Genomic DNA, 23,444 nt, shown 5'->3' with positions numbered 1-23,444 from the left:
CATGTATTCAGTTTGACTGCAACTTTAATTAATTCCCAGATATGGTATTTCTGTAAAAAAGTGCATTAATCTTGATGTAGATTGGACGTAAAGGTACCTTTTTGTCTTATTTTTAGACAACATCTGTCTCATACTGTTTTTGACAATTGCTTGGCTCCAAAACATAACTTATAACTGTTTTCCCTTCACTATTTCTGCTTAAGTTCCAGTCTTTAGAGGGGTGAAGATGTTTAATTCCTTAAAACTTACCGGAGTCATTATGGACAATTCATAGTCATTTTTTTGAGGTCACCAAGCAGACTAAAGCATGTAACATATAACTAGACATAAGTAGTTATGGAGCAACTGGAAACAACTGGAAAACAATTACATGACTTAACTATTGCTGTCCATGCATTAAGAGTACTTATCTGTCTCTGAATTATGGGTGTAGGCCTGGAAAATCTCCAGAGAGGAGTCACGTCTCTTCAGAGCCCTATGAGCCAATCTCACCACCTCAGGTCCCAGTTGTACATGAGAAACAGGAAAATGTTCTTCTGCTTTCCCAAAGAACTGAGCCTACTGAACAGAGGTAGGTGTAAAGCTGACTTTAAAAATATTATTCTGGATCTTTGTGCTGCAAACAGTGTCTTTATTAAAGAGCAGTTTAAGTGATCTTCCTCTGGTACCAGAGGGAAAGCTGTTAATCACAGTTGATCCTTCTGCACTAACATCCAAAATTTGCTACTGGGAGGTGCTTTGGGAAGGCTGAGTGAAAGGTCATCTGTTCGTGTTCTGTCTTCAGTTTCAGTGTGTTCTGTGTTGTATCTGGTAGAAAATGTTAGAACAAAGCTCCTCATGGGTACCAGTTCTATAAAACTGAAATGGTTTTTGAGAAAGGTGCATTTCCTACGATATTTATTAAATAATTCTGTATTCTTCTGCCTGATTGGCTTCTTGGATACTGTCCTGGTGGAGAGGGGAGGAACCCTGGCTTCCAGCACTCATGATTCTGGAGCAGTTAATCAGTTGAAACATCACTAAGCTAAGGAGCTTTACTTCTGGGAGGTGTGAAGGTGGGGTGTCAGGAGGTCCCTGGATCAGGCAGCCCTGTCCCAGGGCTGTTTGTCACTCTGCCACACCTGCAGCATCAAAGTGCCCAGCATCCCTGGCACACTGGCAGTGCTGGTGTCTGCAGACCTGTGGCAGATGCACTTTGCAGTGGGTGCTCCTGCCATTTGCTCTGCTGAGGAAGGAGTAGCAGCCAATGTACTTATTTAAGGCTCATGCTGGTGACATTGATTCAGTTTTCCTTGGGTTTTTTCCCCCCTCCACTCTGCAGTTGCTGGCAGGGTTGTTACAGTCCATGATGGAGGTTAGCTAGATCACAGGGATTTTTGGGAACAGGACTGCACTTTTTAGAAATGTAAGGATTTTGGGTTAGGAAACCTTTAGAGTCTTTTTTGCTTTATTTTAGATTAGTTTTTAATTTAAGTATGAATTGTTTCTTGGGGATTTTAATTAAGGCTTTTTTGCCAGATTACTGCTGCTTAAACAAACTCAATTTTTATTGAGCACCACAGTGTTCATACAACGTTAGTGGTTTCTGCCTGACTGCTTTTGGAAAGATTTAAATGTACATCTTGGATGTTCTGTCTCTTTGACACGTGTTGGTCTTGGCAGGACTGACTCTCGCTCTCCAGGCAGTATCAGTTACCTGCCTTCGTTTTTCACCAAACTTGAGAACACTTCACCAATGGTAAAATCCAAGAAACAGGAGATATTTCGAAAGCTGAACTCATCTGGTGGAGGTGACTCTGACATGGGTATGCAGGACTTGCCTTTTCACTCAATTTTTCCAGCTTGTGCTTTCTGTGACTGCCATCCACAGGTGTCCTGACCTAAATATGTTTCAAATAATATGAATTAATCTAAATCTAGGAACATAAAACACATATAATAATTTGTGACCAGTAGAATCAGAATATTATTAGATTTTTTTAAAATGCTGCTGTATGTAGGACTGTCACATTTAATCTTTTTAACACTTAATTTGAGAGATAAAAAACACGCAATTAATGAGAAAGATGTTAAAACCTGATATTATTCTAATTAACTTTGTGTCTGTAGTTTGCTTCAGATCAACATTAACTGTTATACATGTTCCTTTTTGGAAAGGTGTCTGGAAACTGAATGGTTTGCGTTTTCTTGGCCCTTATGATTATATCTGTTAAATGAAATTTTAATATAGTTTCAGGAATGAACACTGACATGGTGGAATATGATACTAGAACTATATTTTTGGGGTTTTTTTTTCTTGTGCAGTAGAGCTAGGAGTGATAACTTAGTGATCATCAGTCCTGAAAAATTCAGTGAAATGTTGTGTTTTAATTGCAGCAACTGCTCAGCCAGGGACTGAAATATTCAATTTGCCAGCAGTCACTACCTCAGGTAAGTTTTTGGGTAAAAGAAACAACATGTGTTTCAGAAAAAGTAAACTAATGTAATATCTTAAATTTATACTCTTTGGGGAGTCCAGTAAATGAGGAAGATGATGAAAATGTAAAAGTTAATATCCTACATGAAAATTGGTTTCTTGCATTGTAGAGAAAAGCAAAATGACCAACCTTTCAGAAAATATTTAAATGGGAACTTAAGCAAGAATGCTTTATTTGTTTTTTCCCCACTTTTCTGCCTCTCTCTAAAATGTTTCCCCACATCTCTTTGTAATTTCTCTGAGACGTTTTTTGCCTCCCTTCCCACCTTTCCCTGTTTTCTTTTCTCTCCCAGGTGCAGTCAGTTCGAGGGGTCATTCCTTTGCAGATCCTGCCAGTAATCTGGGTCTGGAAGACATTATTAGGAAAGCATTGATGGGAAACTTTGATGACAAGAGTGAGGAACACGGAGTTGTACTGTCACAATCCCTTGGGGTCGCACCGGGCAGTTCTGGGGCCGCGGTACCGGCGAGTAACGAGACACGTAGGGAAGAAGCCAATCCATCACCAAATTCAGGTGAGGTATTATTGCAACTCCTAAGTATCCCATGGTCTTAAAATAAATAAATCAGGGGTTTGAATAAATTCGGTGTCACTGAAAATCACTGTCCTTTCTCTGGAAGTGACAGAGGTGGTGTTTGCATTCCCTCCGCTGTCCTGGGTTTTCAGGAGGATTAACCTGTCACAACATTGATGGAATGGGGAAGAGAGAACAGGGTGTGTTGGACGCCTGAAGCTTCTCAGTGCTGCATGATAACTTAGAGAAACAAACACACAGAGGCTAAAATGCAATTTTTGTGAAATCTGTCGCTTCTGTTCCCAGGAGGGGGAGTCAGCAAGCAGAAGCTCATCGGCAAGTCAAACAGCAGGAAGTCGAAGTCTCCGATTCCTGGACAGGGATATTTGGGAACTGAAAGACCTTCTTCTGTCTCATCTGTACATTCAGAAGGGGACTACCACAGACAGACGCCAGTGTGGGCCTGGGAAGACAGGCCTTCATCAACAGGTGAGGAATGGGGTTCTTTCAGACTTCACAAACGAGAGGAAGTGTCTGTAGAAAGCTGAGGTGCTGACACACTGTAACACTGGATATCGGCTTACACAGTGTATGGAGGACTTTCTGAAATAGATTTTCTGATAGTTGTCACAACCAACACCAGCCTGGCTTTACACAGATCTCTCAGAACAGCTCCTGTTTTTGCCTTTTGATCCAGGTTCCACCCAGTTTCCCTACAACCCGCTGACGATGAGGATGCTCAGCAGCACCCCCCCGACATCCATCGCCTGTGCCCCCCCGTCCATGAGCCAAGCAACCACTCACCCACAGAACAGGATATGGGAGCGAGAGCCTGCACCACTGCTTTCAGCACAATATGAGACTCTGTCTGACAGTGATGACTGAACTATGCAGATTATTATTTTTTTTTTAATTTGCGGGTCAAAAAAAGAAATCTATTTTTGACTTGTGCCCACAGAGACTTTCCAAGAGAGCAAGGGCCACACAATGAAGAATTGCTGGAGAGTCTGTTCAATGCCTTCTGCACAGGCTGTGCGTTGGAGGATTGTGGTTGAGAAGGTTGACTTACTAAAGATAAATATGTAAAGAGTTTTTAAAAATGTGGACTATTCCTGCTCTACATCTATTTGTAAAGAAAACCATAATGTCTTTTAAATCATTCTTCTGTAAATAGAGAGTACTTTTTGCAGTGTTTTTTCCCTTGCTATAGTATCTGGTGTACTTATGTTCAAATCATTGCCTAAACTTTGGGGGTCATTTTGTAATTTTTTTTAAGCATTTTCTCCAGTGTAGAATACTCTTCATAACCCTAGCCTCCTTCTCAGCCTAGCCTAACCAGAACCCCAGCCTCCCCACCATCATTGCCCGTTTAATGCCATGCCACTTCCTGCAGGCATTGTGCTTTTATATAATTTTTTTTTTTCTCCCTAGACACACTCTTTCAGTGGTGTTCAAGCTCTTGTGAAAATGTTGATTTTTAAGACTGACCCCTTAGTGAATTCTGTACATTAACATAGTCCGGTTCGCTGGAATAAGATGATATATTTCTTTGAATTTGAAATTCTGCCACATTGTAAATTTTTGGTGCAGTTGGTTTTATTTAGCAACACTGCAGAAATATTATTGCATGGGTATGTTATGGCTCATTTTTTGAAAGGTTAAAGAAACAAAAAGAACAGCTTCTGGAGGCATACCTCACTGTTATGCACACTGGGAATTTTGACTGTGCCCCAAAAGCCTATCTTAGTGTTTTCTGTTTCTGCATTGTATGCAGTCAAAACAGGCTACTAAATTTTCCTGTCATATTTAACCACAGCAAATGGTTTTTCTGAAGAGGCTCTGGGTGGGTTGATAAATCCTTTAAGAAGAAAAACCTCTACATCCCAAGTTTAAATAAAACAAAGTGCTTTTATAGAATAATTGAGCAACACACGAGTCAGCTACTTGGCTTCTGTTACAACCAGTTTGAAATAGGTACTGTGATTTTTACCTTCCTCCAATCTGATTTTTGTAATAATTACTTTGAAGTCTGCGTCCCAGTCCCTGTAAGCAAGCTTTTGGTGGAAGTCCTTACAAATGCTTGGCTTAACTCCCGAAGTGTGCAATACTTGTTAGGGTGATTTTTATTTTTAAATTGTATATGGTACTAGGAGAGTCTCCTTAATCATTCAGTGCTTGCTATGGTATGCTTGTAGCTCATGTACACACACATCTGGTTAGTGATATCACAGGGTGCCCTGACATCCATCTCCAGAAGCATCTTATTTTATGCTGCACTGACCTCAGGAAGTGAATTTAACTCTTCTGGGGTAGAAGGACTGATTTACAGATAGCACTGAGCTGGGGGGGTGGCGTGGTCTGTCAGATTCCAAACTGCTTTTGCATCCCATTGATCAACAGAGTCTTTGCCTTGAAGTTATTTTCCAGTGAAAATATTTGGACTTTACCGCTGTGTTTGTGATCATTGTATGGAAGGTGTAAAGCAGTGTGTAACCTTAAGCCATGTGAGCTCTGCAGCCAATGGAGGGACTGTGATGGTCCAGTTACAAACAGGAAGAAGCACAGAACTATTTATCAACAGCAAATTTGTTTTCAGTCCTTTAAGGAAAGCCTTTTTGCCCCAAGTGTGGGAAACAAAAAAAATCCAAAGGAACTCATTTGGAAACTTGACACTGTGTTGAAAATACAGAATTATTTTGCTACTTTCTTTAAACACTGCATCAGAGTAGATCCTTTGGCAGTCTTAAATCTCCTTGCAGTCTAAGAAAGATCTCTCTCATCCTCCCATCCTTTACCCTTCTGGCTTGAAGCAGTTTTCATCCTGTTTGTAGACCTGTGCTCTTATTTTAACTCTCTTTTTTGTTCCCACAGCAACATATACTGGAAAACGAGTTGATCTGCCCTTTTTGTAGATTTAAATTTGGAGTGGAGAGTTAAGTTCCATTCTTAAGCTCACTTGTTCTCACTTTCTTAGTGTAACAAATACAATGTGAAAGAGGCATGTACAGACAAATGTCTTTGCTACCTGTACAGTAAGTATAGCATGTTCATTGCAGAGCTTCATGTTACTGCTGCAGCAGCAGCAAGATATCCAAAGTAGGATAGTCACCTTCTCCTAAGATACAGCTTGAGTGGCATTTGCACATAAAATGTTGCTGCTTTTTTGTTTGTTATCTGAGTTTTAACTTCTCCAGTGTAAAAAAACCTCTCCAGAGCCTAAGTTAGGGTTTACCACAATTCCAGTAATCTTCAAGTATGGAATTACATCTGCCCTGTTTCAAACAGGAAGGTGTTTGTAAGTCATGTTTACAAAGTTTAGTTTACTACAAATTTTTACCTGATTTCTGATCAGCGCTTTCACAATGCTTTCATCTTGATATGGTTCGTGATTCTGATATTGAAATCATTTAAGACTTGAAAAACCCATGCATCATAATTTCCACACAATGTCTTCAGTAGACAGTGACTTCTGGATTCAGACCAATCAATAAAGGGGATCAGTTCTCCACTTGCTTTTCCTGTGTCTCCCTCTTGTTTTGCAGCATCAAGCCAGACCCTGCCCTCCGGGGCTCTGCAGGGCTCCCAGTTAACACTGCTGCTGTCCAAGGGCTGCCACTTCAGAACTAAAACCAGAACTTTAAAGGTTGGCTTTAATGTGTCAGAGCTTTTCTGTCAGTACGGTCACATTTTTACTTCCTAGAGCTTGCTGAGAACAAAGATGTACATGATTTAAGTTTTTTCAGCTTCAGTGAACTTCTACTCCAGAAAACCCACATGCCTTAGCTCTAAGTTCAGCAGAGCTGAAGCTGCTACTGGAAGTGAACTAATAATGATGCATTTAACATTGAGGGTTGTCCCAACCAGCTGAAGTTCTGACAACTGAGAGGTTAAAATTATGCTTGGTTATTGACAGAACTAGTTAATTCTGCTACCCTAACTAAATAGGGAATTTGATAATTTCTGGTTTAATTCTCCTCTGTCTTTAACATTAGGCTTCCTGGCAGGGCAGAACTGAAGAATTCTGTTGCATAAAGCAGCTGTTCATACTTGATTCACATGAAGGGATGTAGCTGACAAAGCTGGGTTTGTACATACCATCTTTTCCAACAGGAAGCCTCAGCATTCTAACACTGACCTATCCAAGGAAGGAGGAGAGCTTTGGCACTCCGTGTGCTCTCCACTGGGGTAAGGGAGCCAAGTGTTGTATTTCTGACAACAGCTCTGTTTTGGTAACAGTCTCACCCCTCCCCTGAGAAGGCATGTTCTATCTTTGGATGCTCAATGCTTTGAAGAAATACCCTTGATCTTCAGGCAACCTGTTTGACAAGGACACAGGGTTACAGCTCTGTCACAGTGCAGGTATAGCCTGGGGAATGCTCTCCTGAAGTTCAAACACACTGCACTGTAGCACTGATAAAAGTGTAGCCCCTGTTGTGCTGTCCAGGATGTAAAGAGTGAGACAGTTCTTGCCTGTTCCTTTTCATGACTTGCTCTAGTACAGCCATGTTTTGAAATGGAACACTTCTGCAACAGGCAGGAGGAGCAAACAACTACTCCTTAACTGCAAGTATTAATACCAGGCCAGGCCTGCCCTTTGCTGGCAGTCAAAGTTAAATCACTAGCACAGTAGGTCACTCTAACCACACACTGCACCACAAATTCACATAGTTAAGATTTCACACCTTTATTTTGGGATAAGTTGTTGGGCAGTAGCAGCCCTTCCTATTTAGCAGTCCTTGAACTCCTCCTTGCTGCTCCCCTGGAGAATTGCACTGAGCTGGTCCCAGGCTGCTTGTGCTGACCAGCCTTTGTTGCCCTGGGCCACCTCGAGGTTGGACTCTGTAGCCAAACTTATTTGGAGCCCTTTCTCCTCTTGGCCAGCTCGGCTAATTCTTCCTGGATATGCTGGACAGAAGCAACATCCCCCTTCTGTTGTGCCTGCTTGAGAGCTTCTTTGTACACTTGTTTTGCTTGCAGAAAGTCTTCTGTAGCAAGAGGGAAAAGAGGGATGGCTACCCAGGTACATCAGTCATTTTCAGAGTCCCCTCCTGAAGCTGACCACGTGCAAAGGACAAGGACTGCTTGGAGCACATGAACTAGGGAGATTCAGAAAATATCCTGCTGGGCTGTCACCTGTGACAGCTGGACAGCAACAATGACTGGTCACAGTGCTGCATCAGCATTAATATCTCATGGAAACAAATCTCATGCATGTCTTCTGTCCTTTTGGAGCCAGTAACTGTACACAGAGGACAAGGTGAACAAGACCCCCTGGCAACCTTCTGGGTCAGCAGTTGAATTCAGTTTGAATTGCCTTCACAAAGTCAGACCTACTGCTTAAACTAAAACTAGTCAAGCAAAGCCAACACTATAGTTCAGTGCTACAATACAGTCAAGCACAGTGACAAGCTTGGGCATTGATTTACTGACCTTTGTGCATCAGAATCGCTGCCAGGTTATTCAGCACCATGTGCTCCTCGGGGTGCTGAGTCTCCCTTGCCAGCTCTGCCGCCCTCTTCACGTAGGAATAGGCCTCGTCGTGGTGCCCCTGAGCATCCAGCACAGTCGCCAAGTCGTTCATCAGGACCACAGTCTGCACCAGGATGGAAAGGGGAATCCTCAGAGCAAGACTTGTGCAGCAGTCTGAGGCAGCAGAAGCATCACATTCATCCCCTGTCACTCTAATAAAAGCAGCATTTGCCAGAGAAGCTTTCAGTAAGAAAGTGCCTTATATTTCTACATTTGCATGCTCGTCCTTCCTGGCAGGAAAACAGCCTTACTTAGTGCTGGGCATGCTGGATGTCAGCAAAGCTCCCTAGAGATCAGCCTTTCTTTCTTTAGTGGTCCAACCACTGTAGTACAAGTCACCTGTGGATGAGTCTCTCCCTGAACATCATTTGCTATCTGCAGAGCCTTCTCATACATTTTCTGGGCCGCTGGGAGCTGGTTCACGCTCAGGAGGTACCGAGCGTAGGAGTCCAGGCTCATCCCGAGCAGGAGACGGGTGTTGGCCTTTTCTTCAGCTGCAAACAGAGAGGAGTGAAGTGGTCACTTGTCCAGGATCAAGCACAAGTCTCCATCCTACAAGAGCAGGAAGCTCATGCAGTGTCAAGATAACGGACTGACATGAAGGTGGTGCTTAGGTAATATGGAAAGCAACATCAAGGGTATGAAAATGGAGAAAGGATAATGAGGAGCCTTTGGCAGACAAGGCAGTCCCACCTGGTAAGACATCCTCAGGCAAGTCCTTTTGCTTGGCAATCTTCTCCTCTAAGGTCAGGATGCAGAACTGGTATCCAGCTATGGCTAATTTGTCCCTGAAAAGTGCAAAGCAAAGCCCCTTCCATCCCTGAAGGGACAAATGTGAACACCTTCAACCCCTCATTCTAGAGGGCCTGCAAGGCTAATTTTCTCCTTCTGCAGCCCCTCAGTGCTCTCTTTATCATGGCCTGAACCCTTCTCTTGACCCATGGGCAAAAGGATCCAGGGGGTGGATAGGACCCCCTTCCCCCCACCAGGGCTGACTCAGGCCACCCATGCTGAGGCTTCACTGAAAAATGAGGCTACAAGTCACCAGCCACCAACTGCTCCAAAAGCCTCTGCCCAGGGAGGTGTGGATTTCAGTTCTCCATGGCTGCTTCTGCCCTGAGCTGGGCTGGTCCTTAAACCACTTGCTGTGCTACACAACAGTGGGCAGGCAAATATGTGTGTGGGAACCTTTGAGCTGATGGTGTCTTGTCACATCAAAGCTTCCTCAGGCACTCTGTTCTTAAAGAGCCTCTGCTGAGATGAAAGCCAAAGATGCCTTTAGCAGGGAACTCACTGTTTCTGAGCAGCGTAGATACTGGCCAGCTTGAGGGACATCTCAAGGATTGCATTGTCATCCTGCCAGGAGGACACACAATGCAACTGTCATTCTTCCTGCACCTCCCCAACAGAAACATTACTTTCTCAGAGTGTTTAAGAACTTAAAAATCCCCATCTTGTTGCCTTTCTCAGAAAAACATACCTCCTTCATGTCCCCTGCAAGCAAATAGCTCATACTTGCTTTGTAGAGCTTTTCTGCCTGAAACGAGAATTTTGAAGAGGATACCAAGGAATGATGGCACTTAAAACAAAACAGAGGCAGCCTGCTTGGAGAGACCTGTCTCAAAGTGGTGGCATTTACATTGTGCATCAAGTTAGAAGTGAAAGGCTGACCAGAGCCCAGTGGACTGCTATACCAGCCAGGCATTTACCATGTCTGTGTGTGCTCAGGGCTTTCCCAGATTCTCCTCAGGACAGCCACCTAAATGCTCAGCTGTGGCATTTGACAGTAAGAGGTGTTCCTTCCCTTGCACACCATGTTGGAGCTCAAAATTTAACCGTGAGAGCATCTTTCTCAGCATCACGTGCTCATGGGACTGGCAGTTCTATGGCAGATTGTTCTGCTTTGCACTGGGGAGTCTCTGCCTCACAGCCCTCAGCCTGCAGCTTGTCCCAGCACACCACAGCTTCGAGATCCTGCACGAGATGCCAACATCTTAAAATTCAGAGGGAAAACCAGTTACTCACATTGTCCAGCTGTCCCTGCATGAAGGCCACGTTTGCCATCTGGAAGAGACAAAGAGTGCTGAAGCTCCACAAAGGTAGTGATGTTGGGGTTTAGAGATGTAACAAGAACTGGCAGTGCTTAGAAACTACAGATAGGTGAGCCAAGTGATTTAAAGAAACAACAAAGAGGGAGGTTTAGGCAGCCAGCAAGGCAACACCCAGTTACTTTTTAACCAGGTGCATTGTCCTGAAGGCGGTCACTTAGAACTTTGGGAGGCTCCAGACAGAGAAGACCACCAAGACCCTCAATGAAGACCCTCAGAGATCTTATAAGGATATGCATATATGCTAAGAAGTGTTGGGAAGTGTCATGAATATGTAACAGGAGTGCAGGGAACAAAAAAATTAATAATTACATAATGCTGACATATGAGCTGTAGTGGAGATACCTCGGTGTGCACTTTGGTGAAACGATGACCAGTGCCCTTGGTACCAATTAAAGAATGCCTGATTTCTAAAACTCACAAGTTGAGTTTTAGAAGTTTCTTACAAGTGCCGCTTTTAGGCAACAGTAGCAGGGACGAGCCTCAACTCAGCTGCTTTTGTTTCTCCCTCCAGCTGCACCGCAGGTCTGGAATCCGGCACAACCCCTCCCTGCCCGGGGACACCTGTGTCCCGCAGGCCCTTACCACGCTGTAGGTGTAGGCGATGGCCTGCCTGTTGTCCTCCTGGTGCGACAGCCGCAGGGCCTGGTGCAGGAGCCGCTCGGCCTCCGCCAGCTCCCCCTTCATGACGCTGAGCTGGGGGGACCCGGGGCCGGTCAGCGCCGGGCCCCGCGCCCCGACCGCCCGCGGGCCCCGCGCCTCACCTTGGCCTTCTTCAGCAGCAGGATGATCGCGTCCTCGCCCTCCTCCTCCTCGGCGTCCCGGGGGAACAGCGACAGCCCTGCGGGGACAGGGCAGCGGGGGACGGAGTCACTGAGTACGGAGTCACCGGCGATGGAGTCACCGGGGATGGGTGATGGTCACCGGCGATAGGTGACCGCGGCCTCCTCACCTCCCAGGAAGGCCAGTGCAGCGCCGGCCGGGCGGGCCCAGCGCGGCCGCGCCAACGCCGTGGTGGTGCCGGTGCCGGTGGTGCCGCCGCGCTGCCCCCGGTGGCCGCGGGGCCCGGCGGGGCAGGGCCGGAGCACGGCGGGGCAGCGCCGGGGCCGCAGCCGGGACAGGGCCCGCGGCACCGCCGCCATCCCGCGCGGGCCCTTTAAGAGCGCGCGCCGACAGTGGCGTCACCGGAGGCGGGCACCGGAGCGGGATCGGGATCTGCTCCCGCTGGGAAGAGCATCGCCGGCAGGTCAGGGAGCGGTTCCATCCCCCCTGCCCAGCCCCGGGGAGGGTCACCTGGAGCGCCGTGTCCGCTGCCGCGCTCCTCAGGGCAGGAGGGACACGGAGCGCCTGGAGCGGGAACCGCGCGGGGCAGCGAGGGATGGAGAGCTGGAGCGTCTCTCCAGCGAGGAAAGGCTGGGGGAGCCGGGGGCGTTCAGCCTCGAGGAGAGATGGCTGAGAGGGGGCCTCATTGATGTGTATAAATATCTAAAGGAGGGATGTCAGAGGATGGGCCGGGCTCTGCTCGGGGGTGCCGAGCAGTGGGACAAAAACTCAAGCTCAGGAAGCTCCACCTGAACATGAGGAAGAACTTCTTCGCTGTGCAGTGACCGAGCACTGAACAGAGACCAGAGAGGCTGTGGAGTCTCCCTCACTGGAGATACTCCAGAACCATCTGGACACAATCCTGTGCCATGTTCTCTGGGATGGCCCTGCTAGAGCAGGGAGGTGGGACCAGACAAGCCACTGTGGCCCCTTCCAGCCTGACCCATCCTGTGGCTCTGTGACCCAGGGTCGCTGTCCCAGCACGGGTGGCTCTAAATAGCCCCGGGAGCCCCTGGGGACCACAGTGCAGAGCAGCCATTCCCTGAGGGATCCTCCAGGGCAGCCAAGGCCGGGAGGGCTGTGCAGGGAACCGGGACACTCCAGGCACAGCCTCCCCCTGTCCCCACCCTGTGCCCCCAGTCCCCTCCATGGGACCTGTGTGTGCTTGTGGGCATCTGAGAGACCCACGTGTTTGTGAGGAATCCCGTGTTCCCAGAACATGTGAAAAACACATTTTACAAGTTGCTGAGGATGCCCTTCCTTGGCCTTGTTGCTGGATTGGGATAGAGCACTGCCTGGATACACCCTCCTGGTTTGTGGGATCCACAGTGACCTTAATGATTTCCCACTGTCTCCTGTTCTCGTTTCCAGGGATGAGTCCAGTGCCAGTGGGATGGGCAGTACCTTGCCAGCAGTAGCAGAAGAGCTTCTGAAAGAGATCAAAAAGGCTTTTCAGGAGACCTCACACGGTATGTAAAGGAAAAGCAGGATGAGCCCAGCAGGCAGTGGCCAGTAATGCCACTGTCAGACCCAGGCAGTGATGAGGGTCTTTGGCCACCCCTTGTTTGCATCCTCTGCAGACCCTGTTGCCTCAGGGATGGGCTTCACCTTTGTATCCCTCTGTGGAGACAACACAAAGGGATGTGAAGCACAGATAATGGGGAGCAGCCCCTTCTCAAAGTCAAATTCAAAAATTAGGTTGGTTGGGACACTTCTTTTGAATGTGGTACTTAAGGTAATGCTGCTTCTTAGAGCTTCTGGTGGATGTGGTTGCACTTGAGGGATGATAATTTACGTCCCTCTATGCAGGAATTTTGCTGTGCTTCTGTAATGCTGCTTTTAATTTTAATTTCAAAACTGGAGTTGAAAGGGAAGTCTTCATAAACCTGATCCCATTGCTAGACTGACCAGCAGAGGGGGATGTGTTGGTGATCTCAGGGCAAGGAACAAACTTCCCTTTACTTGAATGAAACAAGCATAAGCCAACAGTGAAATCCTGGCCAATTCCAGCAGCTAGTTAAGAACAATTACCTTCCCTGCACTTTGGATCACTGACTGTTTCTGTAATCTGTGCTAAGAGAGTATTAATGTTTACTTGATAAGTAGCACAGAATGGCTCTTCCTAAGGAAAGTGTCTGTTGAAGGAATATTTTTAGCTACACTAAAAGCAACCAAATAAGCCTTCAGAGAAGTGTGTCTGAGCACTACGTGGGAGTGAGGAATGGGCAGACACTTACTGTCTAAACTGTCAGAGTGACCCCAGTGGCTTTTTGGAACACTTGCAGCATGGCTCCTGTCAGGTTAGAGCAGATCCAAAATCTACACGTGACTTTTAAAAGAGCTTTTTAAATCCTGTTGTAAATTAAGGGAAAAAAAAGAAGTCAACATTCCTTTAAAGGTGTATTTCTCCTTAAAGCACAATGGTACTAAGGCACACACTGAGACAGAGCTGTGGAAACAAACTGATCAATCACTTTGGAGAATTAAAATAAAGTTGGAAAACTCAAACCGACAGTGCAAGTCATAGAGGATATTTTTAATTGTTGGAACAAAAGATTTTAAAGTAAAAAAATCCAGATCTTCCAGTGGGATATGGAGACATAGTACATTGTGTCCCATGGGTGATAACAGAAAGATCAGATTGGACAAGCAGAGCCTGAGCTGCTAGTACAACAAACAGACTGGGTTTTTTAAGTGTAACTTTCCAGCTTAACAAGAAGTTCCAATAATTGAAGACATGATGTTTCTGTGTGCTGCATTAAAAGCCATAAACTAGTGGCGCCCTGCAAGTCTGTGCTGGGAAAAGAACAACATTTTTAAAGTTGAGTTCTCAACTCTTGCCAAAAGAATTTCAGGGGAAACAATATATATATATTTTTAACCAACTCCTTAAAGTGACAGAGTAAGTTGTTGAGGCCCCATGGCTTTTATTGTGTGCTTTTAAAAGTAGGATATCATAAAAGAAAGTACATGTGGGCTTCTGCATTTCTTTTTAAAATTAATCCCTGGGGTTGTGATTGCTGTACTTGGTAAGTGCCTTAGCACTACCATAGCAATAATTTTGCTACTCCCTGTTGCTTTTTTGGTGGCTAGAGAGGATGGTTAGAGCCCTGCAGTCCTGTGTGGCCTCTGGGGGTACCTTAGGGAGGCACTGGCCTCCCTGTGATGTTGTTTCTCACAGTAGGGAAATTCAGCAAAATCACGTTTCCTTTTCTTTTTCTTGCAGTCCCTGATGAGCTGCTGCTGGGGTGAGTATCTTTTGCTTCAGTTCTTGTCCCAGGTATCCTGAAAGGGCAGTTGGTGATCAGCTCTCATCACAGCACTGCTAGTTTTCTCCTGTGTTTGACCACGTGCTGCATGAAACCTGTAACTGCTGCGTGGTTTTGCTGGTGCTGGAAATGCAGGTTCAGAGAGACCATCTCAAGGGTTTTTCCAGAAATTCATGGAATTCTCTCTGTGTCACTGCATCTCCTGTGACAACCTGCTCTAATTTAAACCCAGGATGTTTTAACCTGAGCTGTGAGTCCACCCTCAGACATGGAATGAGTTTTCTGTGAGAGTGGACTGTGTTTCAGGGTGACTCAGGCCGCTGCATCTCACTATGTCCCCATCACTGTGAGCACAGCAGCACCCTGAGGTCACTTGTTCTGAGTCATGGGCACGTGTGATAGAAAGGGAGAAGTGAATGTATCATCTCCCTGCACGAGGGAATTGTTAACCTGAAGATTACCCTGAGAAGTTTCTGCTGTTCTCAGGTCAGTGTGATCACCCTTGTGTTGATTGCAGCTTGTGAACATTTCAGTCGTTCCCAAGCAGTCTCCTAAGAGATCCAAGTTTCACAACATCAGCCCTCAGTAATTGGTGTTGAAGGTGGAGAAAAGGCAGTGTCACAGTGAAAAGAGACTTTTCAGATTTATCTTTAAGTGTGTGTTCCTGCCTACCAGGAGAAGAGATCACCAGGAACCCTTTCAGGCCTTAATCCCTTTGTGTTAAAGTTGTCTAAGGTAACACTTGTGAAAGGTGTGCTGGCTCCCCCTCCTGGGACCAAAACGGCCTTTGAAGGGTGGGATTAGATTTGACAAGTCTCTTTTTGTTTCCTTCTCATCACAAAAGAAAAGAGAAGGAAAGAAATTCCCATGTTAAGTTTAATAAGGGTCGGGTGGTAACTCTTGGCAGTCAGATTTCCATCAGTCCCCTGTAACCACCAGATCTGAAGTATTCTGATTTAATTTCTGAATCTCTTCCAAATCTCTGAAGTCCTTGAAGTCCTGTTAAGCTGATCAAATTATATACATGAGAAAAGAACTCCCTAAATTTGAAAGAGTTACTGAAACTCATTAAACTCAGCCCCCTTCTAGTCCCAGGCCTAATCATTAAGGAATGTCTTACGTTAAGCGTTCCCCCACCCACCTCCTCAGCCCTCAGATGAAACCAGTCCTTATTGCCTTGAGTTTGTGCAACTGGAGTTTTGGTCTTCCTGGAATCAGTCTGTCTGCTTGGCTTGTTATCAATGAGCTTGACTCAGAGGTGTAGGTCAGCCTTGCTGGGCTGCCACGGCTCTGCCTTGGTGTGTCCTCACTGGAGCTGGAAACGTTCCTCCTTCTCCTGCTCATGTTTTGTGCTATCTTTTCATCACTGCTGATTTTCTTCTTGTTTACCCTTGTAACTAATCCAGACTACACAGATTTTTCTCAGCGGATGAAAGGTCTGCAAAGTTAACTGAGTTGCCCCTGAGCAATTTGGAACACGCTCAGAGCAGCTGGATTTGCAGGTCTAGAATTACTTTTAAGCCCACAAGCTGTCTGGACAATAGGCTAAAGGTGCAGATGTCCATATTTAACATACAGCTTATCATATACCATGCAGGGCATCAGCAGGAGATAAATCCTCCTTGCAGGGATGTGCAGGGAGTGTGTAGATGGAAGTTGCTGTGCCTTAAGGACTCACAGCTCTTTATTTTCCACTTGCTGGTGTGGAATTTTACAGCAGGGAGCACAGCAGTGGCCAGACAGAAGTGAGTGCCTCCGTGGGGCTGCCTCACAGCACTGAAGCCAAGGAGAGTCGTGTGCCTGAGCAAACCTGGCTTAGCCTTGTCTGTGCCCCATCCCAGGCACTCTCTGATCCATAAATGCTGTGCAGTAGTGCATTCCTGCCTGGAAGGAAGGGGAAAGGGGTTTTAGGGAGAGTGGAGGGACATAGCACGTGCTGCCCCTGGGTGTTTATCTGGAATAATTTTGCTGTCTCTGAGCCCTGCTTGTAGCTGGATTAGAGATGTAAAACTGCTGCTATCTGGTGGCTCCATGTGCAGTGGAGTGTCTTACATCATTCCCTGATAGTTTCCTGCTTCCTCTTTATGCAGTTTGGTGGGTAGAGAAAGAATAATTTATCCCTCAGTTGTGACTGTGATAGAGGAGGCTCCATCACTACAAAATGACTCATTCATCCTCCAGGGTTTAAACCAATTTCCCTGGGATGAGGAAGGAGCCCCATTGCTGCACTTCCTTTGCTCCAGGAGCTCTGTGTCATCCTGGCTCTGTCCTTGCTCCAAGGCATGATGTGTGGACCATGACTGGAGGTGGGATTCAAGGCCAACTGATCAATCACCTGATCCAGGACAATGCATCCAGGACAGCTTGGATGTACAATTAAGGTGTCCCAGAGCACAAGCCCCTTTTCCCTTTAGCAAATATGGTCCCCTGTGCTCCAGTGCTGCTCCCAGTAAAATCCCTGTTTATGCTTGTTGTGCTCAAGTGACAGTTTCACAGTTACTGCAGCAAGGATAACTGGGCTCTGTGTGTGACACTCCTGTTGTCTGTAACCTCAGCTGCATCCCCTGGGATTTCCTTCCTGCAGCTCCTCTTTGCCAGCATGTCTTATTTTGCTTTGGCTGCAGGCTCCGTAGGGCCACATCCATGGACTAGGGCTAAGCCTGGTGGCCTCTTTTTGTGGTGTGACCTAACTAGAGACACATTCTCTTTCAGGCTGAGGTTCATATTTGGCCCATGTGCTGTCCCAGCTTTGGATTTGGTGGATCAATGTTCTGTCACCCAAGTCACGTCCCCCAGTGGAAGGACCCTGTACCAGGTACACACTCCTCTCCAGCCTTGCTTTCTGATGCTTTCCAGCTGGCACGTGAGCCAATACTTTCCTGACTTTGCAGAACATGGAAGGGCACTTGGATAAACACAGAGAGAATATCAGTGTTTTACAAACTTCAGAAGTGATAGTGGACAGCAGCAGCCACGGACTAGAATTAGAACAGCACAGTACACTGCCATCTTCTTTGTGGCTCCCAGCCAGTCAGAGATAATTTATGTGTTTGTGGGTGTCACAGTCAGAAGGAAGTTTTCTAGGGATTGCTAATTTTGCTTTATTACTCTCATCCTATGCAACAAAGGAAGTTCTTCCTCTTGACCAGTTGTACACAACAGAGTGTTATCTGCCATCACTGCGTTGCTTTCCCTGTTGCACACCAAACCTCTTGACCTCTGCTTGGCAGGAGGATCCTTGCTGCCTGGGAGGAAGTGATGCAGGCCAAATTCCGTGGGTTTCATTCTAGTTCACTTGTAGCCAAATCTGTGAATCACAGAAACATCTTAATAAAATGGCATTTTAGGGAGAAGAGCTCACCTTAGCCCTAAAGATCAAACTCCTCTTGCAGCACAGGATGGGAGGTGGAGCTGAGGCTCATTAGGTGAAAAGAGGAGCCTTTAAGAGATTTGGTGGAGCACCCAATTCCCACTTAGCACTCCTGACCCCCTCAGGTAGCACAGCCCCTCCACTGCTGAACCTGGGGCTGTGCTTTTCACATACCACAGAAGGGAAATCTCTTTGCTCGCTGTTACAGCAGGTAAGAGGAACATTTCTAAATATCCTTCTCTCCTCCAGTGGAGGTCCTGAGATGCTCTGGGGTCATTTAGGGTGAGAGAAGAGCTGTGAAGTCAGGCCTGGGTAATGACACAAACATTTCTCACATGTTCAGGGCTTGCATTGCTTCATTTGCACATCGAGTCTTTATCGCCTCTGGGGCCCTGGAGAGAACATGGCCCCTCCAGAGAGTCATGAATCATAAACATACAGTGCTCAAGAACACAGCCTTAGATTTTAATTGAGGGCTTGCCTGTGGGTATTTGATAAAGCCTAAGAAGCTCTGCTTCCAGCACCCTTAGACAGCAGCTGCCTCAATAATTAATTGAATGCTCAAAGGCTTTTCCTTTTTTACTGTTGCCTGTCTGAATATGCCACTGGGCAGAGAATGGTCACATTCCCTTTGCAGAGCTTTGTCAGGCCGTGCAGGCTAAGGCAGAGCTTTGCAGGGCATTGATTAATAACTACTGATGGCCCCAACAGCTGGATCAACACACTGAAAGAGAGCAAGTGTCAGAACCACTCTCCTCCTGCCTCTGCAGGGAGAGGGAGCCACGGGCTCCCCTGTGGAGAAGGAACCCCAGGACAGGTAGGTCAGGGCTGGTCACCAGGAGTTAATGCAGGGCAAAGCTGTAGGAAGCAGCCCCTGCCTGCAAGTTCCTGTGTGCTTCCCAGCAGCATTCCTCTTTGGTGGAGCCTGATTGCTGATTAAGGCCACACTGATGAGTTCATTAGCAGAGGAATCTGGAGAGATATTTTCTCTGGGGGTGTGAGGTTGGTCCCATTGTGAAATTCTTCCTCAGCAGCAGCTGTCTGAGATGCAGAAACAAAGAGCAGAGCCTCCCTTGAGGCCACTGGCTGGAGCAGTGACAGGAACACAATCTGGGGTCGAAGGAACAGAAACTCTGGGTGGGACACTGCACTGGAGAGCCACTTCATTTGTGTGTGTGGTGTAGACATGCAGCCCAGCTCTGTGCACTTGGGGAGAGGGGGGCACCCATGGCTGCCCGGACACATCCACAGTCATCCCTTTTAATTACTCCCCAGAAAGTCATCTCTGCCTTTTGCACCCAGATGTGGTTGAGCTGGAATGTGAGGTGGTGCTTTCACTTGCAGCTGGATCTGGAGAACTGTGCTCTTTGAGGCTGGTCCTGTTGTGAAACTCTTTTGGGTCGTTACAGCCAAATCTGAAATGTTGATACTTCCATATCACCCAGCATATCTTAGGTAAAGCTTCAGGGGAAGAAGACTCTGCTCAGACAGGCCCTAGGACTGCAGCCTGTAGTGTAGGCAGCTCTTGCCCTCAGGAGCTGAGATGGGAGAAGAAAGACCTCTCTGTCAAGTGAAAGCTATGATTTGGGCTGTAATGCCTGGGCATTAATGCCCTTGCTGCTTAATAGAGGAGTAGCACTGATGGAGTGTTCAGGGGCTGATGTTACCTCAGAGTTGTGATCATCCCAGGAGAGCCTGTGTGACACCTGCCTGTGCTGCAGACTGAATCCAACCCGTGTAACTCCAGCTCAGGGATAAATAACCCTGACCTGCTGCAGAGATGGTGGATCTGGCTGATGGTGGAGCTGTGCTGGATTTGGCAGAAGTGCAGAGTGGTGACCAGGCAGCATTTGGGGCTCCCTTTAGCTCTGCCCAAGTTGCAGGAATGCTGAGCTGTGGAGTGAAGCCAATGAGCAGGGGGGGAGGCAGTGCTTTAGCCCTTTTGCCAACTGCCACTTGCATTGCTCACATCCTGCACTTTCAGGAGGTCCTTCTCTTTTATGTCTTTTTCCATTCATTTCTTAGAACTGTGTGGGGTTTGAGCATTGGGCCCTGGCACAGACTGTGGTGCTGTCTGTCTCTGTGTGTGCTGGTGGCAGCAGGAGCTGCCATGGTGCCTCAGCTGACCCTCCTGTGTCCCCACACACCGGCAGGGACACCACCAAGGGGATTTTTCCTCATTGTGCAACCAGCAAATGCCTGGAGATGAGGGCGGCAGAAGGAAATCTTGTGGCATCTCAGGGCCAGGAGAGCACCCCCGTGCCTGGCTGGGCTGCAGCTGGCCAGGAACAGAGGCACCTTTTTCTCTTAGTATTTGGATTTTAGATTCTGCCTTATTAGGCAGAAGCTGTGTTCTGTTCTTGCCATCTAGGTCAGGATGGGGGAACTCTAAGCTCAGCCCAAATCTGGCAGTGTCTGTCTGTGGCTTCCCCCCCTCCTCAAAGGAAAACACTTCTGAAGGAAAGGCACCATCGGAATACTTCATCTTGGAAAAAACAATCAAAGGGGCTAGAGGAAAACAAGCTTATCACAAGTGAAACAAACTCAGCCTGGACTACAGGGTAAAGGCCAGACTGAAAAAAGAGTGGTTTCCACTGAAATGGGAATGTGTCCCGGATCTGCTGGGACTAAGAGGGATTTTGAGGCATAGAAACTTTTGTGGGAGAGCCTAAACTGGATGTTACCTATTGGGCAAAGGGTGCAGAGAGAGCTTCAGGGGGCAGGAGAAGGTTCCCCTTGCAAGTGCAGCTCTGGACTGGGAGGGACAATGTTCCTCTGGAGGGGCTTGGAGTGCCAGGAATGTCCTGGAGGGGAGCAGCACTCTGCAGAGCTCCACTGGCTTTGCACTTTTTTGTGGTTTTCCTTTGGATTTAGGTGTATGTGAGCCACAAATCCAGCCAGAATCTAAAGCCTGGTGTGGGAGAGGGGTGTGTTGTGCCCTCAGAGCCTGGGGTGTGCAGTGTGCAGATCCTTCCCCTGCCACAGGAGAGGGCAGAGCAGTTGGCCCTTAAAGTAGCTTTCTAAAAGCTATTTTCCAGTCTTGAAGAAACCAAAAGAGAAATAATAATCCATAGGCTGGCTTTCCTATATCCTGCAGTCAGCTCCAGCAGCTCACAGATTGCTTGTCTGTTTATCTGTGCTGGAACAAATGCTTCCCTCACCCATTTGCCTGCACCCCGTGCCCCTGGTGCAGCAGGAATACGCCTCAGGACCAGCTTGGCAGGGGAACAGCATGTGGGAAACGGAGGCAGTGCTGTTCCCAAACCAGAGATGGAGCAGGGAGGCTTCTTCTCTGGAGACTTCAACTTTGTTTATTCAGACAAATCTGGATTCCAGTAGCTGCAGCTGGTTTTGGGAGCAGAACAGCAAGAGCCTTTGCAGCCTCCAGCCACTGGAGGTGGTTAGAAAAGGAAAGGCCTCACTGCAAGTGCTCCCTGCTGCTCTCCTTCCATCGCCAGGCCCGTGGTGGCTCTGGATCCACAACTGGGCTTTGTGTGACAAGGCAGTCTTTGTCATCTTCAGCAGTCTGCCAGTACTGGGGGAGGGAGCTCACTGGAGGGGCTGGCAGCTCACAGGGAGATCAGGGATGGTGCCACTGCCCTTCTCCTGGTCGCTTGGCAGCAGACAAGTCAGTGGAGCTGGGGTCTGTACAAGCAGAGGTGCAGGAGCACTTCCTTACCTGTGGGGAGAGAAGCTTGTAGAGAGCATGGGGAATCTGAGGAGCCTCAAGGTTAGCTGGGTCACTGCAGTGTTTGGGGACACTTGTACTGTGACACCTACCAGCTGTGAGCTGGGAATCATTGGTGGGAGGGCTCAGTCCAGGTCCAGGTTGAGTGAGAGAGTTTAAAAGGGAATGCTGCCTCTGACCCTTTGGCTGCCTTTGTTTCAGGTCCTTGGGAACTCAGGCAAACTCTACACCTGCTACAGCTCCTGCCACTTCTGCACATGTCCTGCTTTCGGGTTCTCTGTGTTGCAGAAGAGCGTGAGCCTTCTGGTGAGTTCTCTGCTTCAGCCTGGGGCCAGGACAGGGAGCAGGGGAGAAGGCTGTGCTCTGCTCCATGAGCAGCCTGAAAGTTCCAAGGGAGCAAACACGAGTGTTGAGTTGGCCATGCAGGCTGAGCCTGACCCACTGTGTGACTGGCCTCTGAGAGCTGCAGCTGGTGAGGGGACTAGCGCTGGGGAGGGCTTTTGTTGTTCATGATGCACTCCTGTTCCGACTTTCAAGAGATTTATAATCCCCAATCTCCTGGGACAAGGGCTTGTGCCACTAATAGAACTGCCAGATGGAATCTGGCTGATGGAGGGGTGCAGTTCACCTGGTGCCAGTGAGGGAGGGCTCAGCTGGCTGCAGTTGTGGGGAGGGTGTCAGGAGCCAGGACACATTTCTGTGTCACATCCCTGCGTTACATTATCCTGGTGGCAGAACTGGGGCAAACAGAGCACCACCTGTGCCAGGGCTTGGCATGCCAGGAGGGGACCATGTGGTTTATTAGACCCATTCTGGCCAGGATGGATCCCTGGTCCAGGCAGAGCACGACATTCCCGTTAACTTTGCAGTGCAAACACATACTCGCCGTCTACCTCAGCCAGGCCATGGGAGCCTGCCAGGAACTCACTGTCTCTGAGGAGCAGCTCACAAGCATCTTGCTGGCTGAGGAAGAGGAGGAAGGATGAAGGATTTGAATGGGATTTGATGAAAGGGTTGTACTTTCTGTGTACCCTCCTGGAGGTGTAGCTGGCATTTTTCATATCTGCAAGGCTGTCAAATGCTCGTGGTGGCTGGCAGGTTTCTTACTGTGCTGCAGCCAAGCATGACATTAATTAGCAGCTTTGCACTGATAAATTAATTAATAAATGTTAAGAAGCCTGTGTTGACTTCTGTTTCATTAATTAGGCTGTTCTTGGGATTTCTGAAGATGTTTTAACTAATCTGTGATATCGTGTGCTTGTGATGTGGGGATGCGAACGCTCCAGCAGGTCTCTTAGTGATCCTCAAATTAAGGAGCTGCTGTGGCTCTTTGCAGGTGGCTGCTCAGAGCAATTTCTGATCCATCACTGTCAAACCTGCACCAGGGACTAGGGAGGGGGGCCCCCAGCACCTCAAGACTGATGACAGGTCTGTGCTTCTGCTGTAACACAGCATCTTTGGAAGCATCACCCTGGTTGCTGTGCTTTAAATTGATCCTTTCCAGACAAGTTGACCACCTCATGCTGGTGGGCAAGGCAAGGCATGTCAGGCACAGGGGGAAGGACACTCCTGCTTCCCAATCCACACACCAGCCAGTGAGCTGGGAACCAGCTCCTTCCAGCTCTGGCTCCCTGCCCACGCCCTCCTCGAGTGCAGTGCGGCCTCGT

General features: G+C 47.6%; 3 protein-coding genes across 7 annotated transcripts in view; 2 read left to right on the top strand and 1 right to left on the bottom strand.

The window, feature by feature from the left end:
- The window catches only part of NCOR1 (nuclear receptor corepressor 1), a 60,606-nt gene extending 54,102 nt beyond the window's left edge, over positions 1–6,504 (top strand). For both annotated transcript variants that reach the window (XM_027744066.2, XM_039381036.1), the window contains exons 42-47: positions 434–571; positions 1,663–1,805; positions 2,377–2,430; positions 2,770–2,991; positions 3,298–3,480; positions 3,689–6,504. In XM_027744066.2, the coding sequence (XP_027599867.1) occupies positions 434–571; positions 1,663–1,805; positions 2,377–2,430; positions 2,770–2,991; positions 3,298–3,480; positions 3,689–3,876 (928 nt within the window). In that variant the 3' untranslated portion in view covers positions 3,877–6,504. The remainder of the gene's footprint in view (positions 1–433; positions 572–1,662; positions 1,806–2,376; positions 2,431–2,769; positions 2,992–3,297; positions 3,481–3,688) is intronic.
- TTC19 (tetratricopeptide repeat domain 19) lies at positions 7–11,785 on the bottom strand. 3 transcript variants are annotated; one of them, XM_039381050.1, is made up of 10 exons: positions 11,581–11,785; positions 11,393–11,469; positions 11,214–11,324; positions 10,546–10,584; positions 10,001–10,057; positions 9,815–9,876; positions 9,214–9,308; positions 8,860–9,014; positions 8,422–8,584; positions 7–1,880 (listed from the first exon to the last, which is right to left on the bottom strand). In XM_039381050.1, the coding sequence occupies exons 1-10, from the start codon at positions 11,768–11,770 to the stop codon at positions 1,825–1,827; spliced, it is 1,005 nt and encodes a 334-aa protein (XP_039236984.1). In that variant the 5' UTR covers positions 11,771–11,785; the 3' UTR covers positions 7–1,824. The 3 variants fall into 3 exon arrangements, with proteins under 3 accessions (XP_039236984.1, XP_027599896.1, XP_027599904.1); XM_027744095.1 differs by lacking the exon at positions 7–1,880 and adding an exon at positions 7,651–7,976; XM_027744103.1 differs by lacking the exon at positions 7–1,880 and adding an exon at positions 7,651–7,973.
- On the top strand, positions 11,775–22,964 carry ZSWIM7 (zinc finger SWIM-type containing 7). 2 transcript variants are annotated; one of them, XM_027744150.2, is made up of 6 exons: positions 11,775–11,874; positions 12,822–12,919; positions 14,677–14,698; positions 17,432–17,534; positions 21,979–22,083; positions 22,647–22,964. In XM_027744150.2, the coding sequence occupies exons 2-6, from the start codon at positions 12,844–12,846 to the stop codon at positions 22,761–22,763; spliced, it is 423 nt and encodes a 140-aa protein (XP_027599951.1). In that variant the 5' UTR covers positions 11,775–11,874; positions 12,822–12,843; the 3' UTR covers positions 22,764–22,964. The 2 variants fall into 2 exon arrangements, with proteins under 2 accessions (XP_027599951.1, XP_027599945.1); XM_027744144.2 differs by lacking the exon at positions 11,775–11,874 and adding an exon at positions 11,921–12,035.
- Positions 22,965–23,444: the final 480 nt, after the last annotated feature.

This window comes from Pipra filicauda, unplaced genomic scaffold (genome assembly GCF_003945595.2).
Source record: "Pipra filicauda isolate LSUMZ 115617 unplaced genomic scaffold, ASM394559v2 scaffold211_size2331000_pilon, whole genome shotgun sequence".
In the NCBI taxonomy this organism is placed as follows: Eukaryota; Metazoa; Chordata; class Aves; order Passeriformes; family Pipridae; genus Pipra; species Pipra filicauda.
The sequence above is the reverse complement of the archived record's forward strand: the minus strand, read 5'-3'. Positions and strand labels throughout refer to the sequence as shown.